The sequence below is a fragment of the Labrus bergylta genome, chromosome 21, assembly GCF_963930695.1.
Source record: "Labrus bergylta chromosome 21, fLabBer1.1, whole genome shotgun sequence".
Lineage (NCBI taxonomy): Eukaryota > Metazoa > Chordata > Actinopteri > Labriformes > Labridae > Labrus > Labrus bergylta.
Window position 1 is genome coordinate 19,017,525 of NC_089215.1, and position 7,100 is coordinate 19,024,624.

Genomic DNA, 7,100 nt, shown 5'->3' on the forward strand with positions numbered 1-7,100 from the left:
CTGAAGAGAACCCCAGTCCCAGCAGAGTCCTTTATCTCTGCTGTAAGACACGGTGTTGTCAAAGAGCTCCTTGTGATCCCCTCAAGGCCAGTAGGAGGTATTTTAATAGCCGTCTGACCCGTGGTGGCTCTACCCTGCTGCCATCAATCACACACAGGGAAACTATTGTGCAGCATTTGAAGCACAAAAAGCAGAGGATGTCTTTAGATTCAGATTCAGATTCAGTTTTTTTTATTGTAAAAGGGGAAATTTGCGTTGCAACAGGAGCACACAGAAGACAAGAAACACAAGGACAACATCACCATAAAAACATGGACCAAAACACATTTTTTAAAAATCAGACAACACAGCAAAATATAAAACCAAATAAAAACAGCACAATAAAATCAGTCAAGAGCTCATACCAGAATGGAAATTCAAGTTATTAAAGTGCAAAGTGGAGGTGTGCAAATGTGCAATTCAAGTGCAAAAAGAGCAACAAATACCTCTTTAAGGAAAGTTCTTCTTCTTCTTCTTCTTCTTCTTCTTCTTCTTCTTCTTCTTCTTCTTCAGTCAGATAGCTACATCTGTTTGAATGTTGCTCTCCTGCAGGCAGATAGCTCCACCTGACAGACACAATTTTCACTGCTAATACCATTTACATCTTTATTTTGGGGAACAGGACAATGGGGAAATAGGCCTGTACTGTATTTTATAAAAATGTTATGAAACTATTTTGATTAGTCTTTTATTTACTTGCTGCTTGTAATTTTTTACATATTTTATTCTCCATGACCTTACCAGAATAATGAATAATAACTTTGACTGCTTGATGATCTGTTTTAAAATTCAATTTTTCAAAATAAAATGAAGGCAAATTTTGTCTGTAACTGACAGACAAAAATGATTTTATTTATTTGTATTTTCTTAATTAAAGTATGCAGCTTACACCCCCCTTTTGATCCCACATTGTCTGACCTCTTCAAGTCCCCCTGTCTCTTAGTGGAGTGGATTGGTTCGTGAGGGTTTGCTCTGAACTTTGCAAAACTTTGTAAGCAGTTAACCGAAAAGGCTGCGTGTCTCTCGTTGGTTGTGCGCTCCGAGGCGTCATCATCTGTCATCCAGCAGCAGAGTTTCATGCATGCGTCCTCCTCTGGTCTCCTCCCATTGTGGAAACAGCTGTAGACCATGAACCGTGGAGCGCGGGTCTGACGCGGATTACCTGGATACTACTTGTAAGCGTGGGTGGGCATCCATAAGCGAGAAACTGAAGGCAGCGCTGCTTTGCTTATTTTTCTGGAAAAAAAGAGTTTATCCACGTTTGTTTCTTAATGGAATCACTACAAAGAACCCCAACCATGGCGAGTGGACTTTTTCACACTCTGCATCTGTTACTGATTCTTGAGTCGAGCTGGGGGAAAGTGTTTGAGGATCTCGGAGAAGCTGTGCGTCAAGGTGCGGAATCCCCCCTTTCCGTGGAGCAGCGCGTCTTTACGCACGAAAACGCACACCGGGACATGGTCTCCATCAACATGTTCAAAGTGTACGAGAAGTACACGAAAGAGCCGCAGAGCCAGAGGGACGGGAACACCGTGAGAAGTTTTAAAGCAGTCCCAAGTGAGTGAACAATGTAACGATTTATCCAGTCCCAAAAAAAGAAATAATGAGACCTGCTAACTGCTGGATGTTTTCACAATATGTTATAATCACTTTCTGTTGAAAAAAATCGCGAGTATTTTGTCACAAACATTAAACTAAAAAAAAAAAAAGACCACTCAATCATGATCATTTGTTCTGTAGACACATTTCACTACTTCAGGTGTAAACTTAAACAGAAACCGTGCTGGGTTTGTTACCAAAAGTTACTTTAAAATCATAAAACTTAAATTACACTCATTAACTCCAATTATTTTTTCCTATGCACGGACATGCACGTTTTATTTATTTATGTTTACACTTTTTTGAAACCAAGATTCATTTCCATTTTTATAAATGTAATATTCATCTTCCACTTCTGTTTTTACCAACTGGTGTTGCACGTTTTATCACAGATCTTCCATATTGGGTCCATAACTAGAGAAAATAATAGAAAGTTCACATTTTATTAAAAAAAAAAAAAGTAACTTCATGCACATTTTAATATCATTGAAAATATCCTGATCTTGATTGTTTCATTAGTGGAAAACATCCTGAACGCAGGTGTTTTGTCAATCACCCTGCAGCCCTCACTTCCCTTCGGGGTTAACATCTTCAACTCTCTGCTCGGCCATGATTTAGTGATTAAGTGCCGAACCCTGTTAGTTACCCGGTAGCCGAGACAGCCTAGGTGTTAGACAAGAGCCTATTATCACACTCAGACACTGGCCGCACAGAGGAAAGCCTCAGAGGAGCTCTTTCTGCTATAAGCACTTCCATATGTGTGCGACAGACCTGCTGGACCGATCCAGTGTTTGTCTTTCAGGCTGAGGAGCTGGAAGTGTGGGAGACGAGGAGGTTTAACTTCACGAGTACAGTGATCCAGGATGAGGCTTTTTGGTTATGCGTGAGGCAGGAACATAAGCGTGCCACACTTAATGTTTTCCATGCTGCTGCATATGTACATCAGATGTGTTGAGCAACATTTTGCGGAACATGAATAAGGTGTGATTATTCATGTCAGTTATTCTGCCAGAATGAAACGATAAAGAAAGGAAAGAAGAGAGGGGAACACTTTACTTAAAGTTAGTGTGTATTTCAGTGAGAGATCCTCCTTCAGGTAATCTGTTGGAAAAAATGACTTCTGTGACATAGTTGAACCATCACTGTCCATTTTAAAATTAATAGAAGAAAGCAGCGCATGAAAGAGTGTATGAAACACTCTGTGCTTCTCAGGAGAACTTTGTTTTTTTCATGTCTCATTTTAACTTTAGATTTCTTTTCAATCTCCGCAGAAGTCTCTCACGGCAAAGGTGTGTTCCAGTTCAACCTGTCCTCCATCCTAGAATCGGAGCTCATCCTATCCTCCTCCTTCCATTACCTCTACAAGCGACCACGCCATCACCAGCGACCATGGCGTTTCAGAAGACCTCGCCACCCGTCCAGCGGCCTCCAGCATCCCTCCTCCCCGACGCTCCTCTTCCATGGGTCATCCCTCAACTCTGCTTTTGCAACACCACTGGGAAACATAACTTTGGCTCCTTTCAAAAAGGGCTCCTGGCAAAGCAGGGATATAACAGCGCTGGTGAAACATGCCAGGGAAAACAAAGAGCTTGTGGTCACAGTGGAGTTTGATTTGGGGCTTGGTGCGGCTCGGGTGCAGCAGAAAGAGCGCCTCTCTGAAGCCAACCTGCCGTACATTTTGATATACGCCGATGATCGAGCCATAGATGAGCCGAACAGCGTGGCCATGTCCCTGCAGCGGTATGGCTCTTTACCTGTAGGGGAAGACGCACCCACCTCAGCCTCAGCTTCAGCCTCAGCCTCAAGGATACGTAGGGAGCTTCACCTCCAGATCCAAACCAATGACATCCCAGAAGTGCAGTTCAACTCCCTGAAGAACCACGAGCTGTGGCAGAACACATATTTCCCTGCCAAAGCCAAAGCAGCAGATAAATCAGTCAGGAGGCCGGGTCAGGACAGCGGCGAGGGCCTGAGTAAGCCCCAGGTGCTGAGCTTCGATGAGAGGACGATGAAAAAGGCCCGGAGGAGACAGTGGAGCGAGCCCAGGGTGTGCGCCAGGAGGTACCTCAGGGTGGACTTCGCTGACATCGGCTGGAGCGAGTGGGTTTTGGCACCAAAGTCATTTGATGCCTTTTACTGCGCGGGGACCTGTGGATTCCCCATTCCTAAGGTAAGCCAGATACGCACCTATCATTTTGAATGTATAAAACCGGAAATAACACAGAGCATGCTCGTGCAGCATTTGTGAAATGAACTGTCTTACATTAGGACCTATATTAGGAAAAACAACTGAAGATACAGTTGCATGTTCTGTAATATGTCTGGCTTTTTTTTTTTTCATTTTACTAGAATAAAAAAAAAAAACTTCTTCATATCTTTCATTGTAAAATTAGACTAAATGAAGGTTTTGTTCTGTGTATCATGGATTAAAAACTAAGAAATCAGGGACACATAACCATTAAAATCAATTATCTGTTGCGTACTTAAAGCTCCTAAAGCTTGTTTTTTGTTGATTGTGGCGCCCTCTGTGGACAAAGTGATATCACCGATCTTTTTATTGATCCTATCCTGTATAAGCACACGTAGGTCATTTATTCTGACAAAATATCTCCTGCTGCTTTCCTTAAATAGACAACCATACCACGTGGAAAATCTTTTTAGCATGCCTCATCTGACACCTACCCCGCGGCAGCAGTTACAGGCATTAAATTAAAATGTATTTTTTTGTTTCATTCTTCATACTGATACACTCGTTTGCTTCTGTAGGTCATACAGAGACTTCAGTGTTAATTTCAGTCAGTTTAAGAACCAGTTGAAAACGCCTCACAGGGGACTTTAAAGTCCAAGGCAAGGCATTTAAGAACGAGTATTTCAGTCTAGTTTTACACCTTTTGGTCACTTTTTTTATTTTGAGTAAATATAAATCAGTACTTTTAAAGCTCTGTTGACATTTTGCCTTGATGTTGTCAGTTGTAACGATAAGAAGTTTAAGATTTAATCCTTTCCACCTCCCCTCATTACCGCAGGTGGTTCGTCCTTCCAATCACGCCACTATCCAGAGCATCGTCAGAGCCGTGGGAATCATCCCCGGTGTCCCTGAACCTTGCTGCGTCCCGGAGAAGATGAGCCCGCTCAGCGTTCTCTTCCTCGATCCGCACAGGAACAAGGTGCTCAAGGTTTACCCCGGCATGTCTGTGGACACCTGTTCGTGTCGATAAGGATGGAGATGGGGGAACATTTCATCAAAGGAGATTAAAGATAATGAGGAGGACGTGTACATTTAGACTCAACACATGTGGACAGCATTTCCAAAAGGACAGACGTGATAGGAGGATGAACTAATCTGATGGAATGGACTCTGTTTGAGTCTCGGTTTGAGAACTCTTTGCTGAATCTTGGAATATCTTTTGCATGTTCGGACATTGACTCAGTTTTTTCTTACTTATTCTTATAGATGTATTCTTGTCCAAATGGTGCTTCTTTGTGTATTTTCCTTCCCTAAAAGCATTTATAAGAAGTGCACGTAATACTATCCTGTGTATGTAATGGTTGTAAATGTGTGCTGTATAGATTAACTGAACATTAAGGACAAAAGTCTTCAGCTTTGTAGATTACTCAAGAACATTTCTTCGATCCTTTTTGCAGCACATTTTCACTTTTATACAGCGTTTTTACTCTTTTTTAATGTGTCAGACGTTTATATTTGATTTTCTGGTCTCTCTTTTTTTTTTGATAAGCTCAACTTCTGGGTTGGACAGTTTCTGAAACAGTGTGACCTCAGGAACCTCTTGTCTTTTCCCATGCCTCGAGGATTAACCTACAGACTGGTGAACTTTACGTGGACTCACAGACTCTGGAGGAACACAGAGGATCTATGACAGCACATTTACATCCCAAACCCTTGTCATGTAAACACTGTAGCTACTAATGCAAACTAAACACTACTTATTCATAAGTGATGTTTTAATAGGTGTCATAATATGAGCACCCCCTTATTTTAGCGGGGTGTTGGTAATGCATGAGAGGTTTTATCTCCTTTGAATTACATTTCAGTTACCACTTGTTTATATCTTGTACATAATGAGTGTATCGTCTGAGATTTCATGTAGCACAGCATGGCTTGTTTTTACTTCAGCAGGAAAACAGTGCTTTGCTGCCCCCTGCTGTGCATTATTGGGAAAGTTGAAAGGGACATTTTGAAGGAGACCAGTTCTAATACTCCCTGTATAAACTGCTCTGTTATCAAGGTGGACATGTACAGTTTGTAATAATAATAATAGATTGACATATCTATTATATATATACATACAATCGTATTATTGAATACTTCAAAGTGGACTTGAAAAGGTCAGTGATGTGTATTTTAACAGATTATAGAATAAGCCTGGTAAGGAAATAAAACAAATTGTACATATCCTAAGAGATTCTTTTGGATTTAATAAAAATAGATTATTTGAGAAATTCAGACATATTCCTTAACAAAGCAACTCTCTTTCAACACCTGGCATTTAAATGAAATACATAAGGGACACTGAATAGACGAAATGGACTTGAGCTTGTATATAGCGCTTTTCTAGTCTTCTGACTAATCAAATCGCTTTTACACCGCAGGTCACATTGACACATTCACTCACTGATGGCAGGGGCTGCTCTGTAAATTTTCCATCAGCGGTATACTAATCACATTCATACACATTTATACGCTGCCAACGAAGCATTGGGAGCAACTTGGGGTTCAGTGTCTTGCCCAAGGACACACAGCACAAGCACAGGAGATGGGGATCGAACCCCCGACCTTCCGGTTGAGAGAGACGCCGACTCTACCAAATGAGCAGAAAGAAGAAGAACCCTATATCTACTAGTTAACCTTCAAAATGATCAAACATTTCAATAACATATGGATTAATGTTCCATTCTTATTTAAAGTTTGTTGGATTTTTATGAAATTTAAGCTAGGGCAGTGTTAGATGTTTAAAAGTTGACCCAGGGACAGATGACTTCAAGCTAAAAGTTACACATAGACCTACATGACTACTTCATATAATAAGAATAATGACCCAAAAACGTTTTCCTTTTGGACTTCAGGCAACAATAAAGGCTACAGATGATGAATCACCTGTGAGGTGTATTTTGTTATGGAGATTTCTGTGTCTTTAAAACTTTGCATAGGCTCTTTCTGAACAAAACTTTCGATCACTGGGTAGATTGTGATTGGCTGAAGAGGATCCCATGATTGCTATGGTTTGTCTCCAGGTGCATCATTTCTATCAAATCATCATTTTAACACAAACAAAACCTCAAAGTGACACGGAAAGTTTTTAGGCTACGATTTCTTCAAAATTCACGCTTCAACTGTGGATTTTAATCACCTTGAGAAGGAATACTCCCTAAATCACATCAAGATCCAAACAATCAACTTCCGGGATGGAAAAGGTAAGATTTGAACTATTTGAACTATTAAA

The 7,100-nt window shown here is 40.9% G+C and overlaps 1 protein-coding gene across 1 annotated transcript; it reads left to right on the forward strand.

The window, feature by feature from the left end:
* The first annotated feature begins 1,118 nt into the window (after positions 1-1,118).
* Positions 1,119-6,052, forward strand: gdf10b (growth differentiation factor 10b). Its single transcript, XM_020644832.2, has 3 exons — positions 1,119-1,596; positions 2,910-3,808; positions 4,665-6,052. The coding sequence occupies exons 1-3, from the start codon at positions 1,311-1,313 to the stop codon at positions 4,854-4,856; spliced, it is 1,377 nt and encodes a 458-aa protein (XP_020500488.2). The 5' UTR covers positions 1,119-1,310; the 3' UTR covers positions 4,857-6,052.
* The last annotated feature ends 1,048 nt before the right edge of the window (positions 6,053-7,100 follow it).

Excerpts from the sequence above, each read along its gene's own strand:
- gdf10b (XM_020644832.2), top strand. The coding sequence starts at position 1,311 with ATGGAATCACTACAAAGAACCCCAACCATGGCGAGTGGACTTTTTCAC. Across the intron at positions 1,597-2,909 it reads AAGTTTTAAAGCAGTCCCAA|AAGTCTCTCACGGCAAAGGT; the intron begins GTGAGTGAACAA and ends CAATCTCCGCAG. Across the intron at positions 3,809-4,664 it reads GTGGATTCCCCATTCCTAAG|GTGGTTCGTCCTTCCAATCA; the intron begins GTAAGCCAGATA and ends TCATTACCGCAG.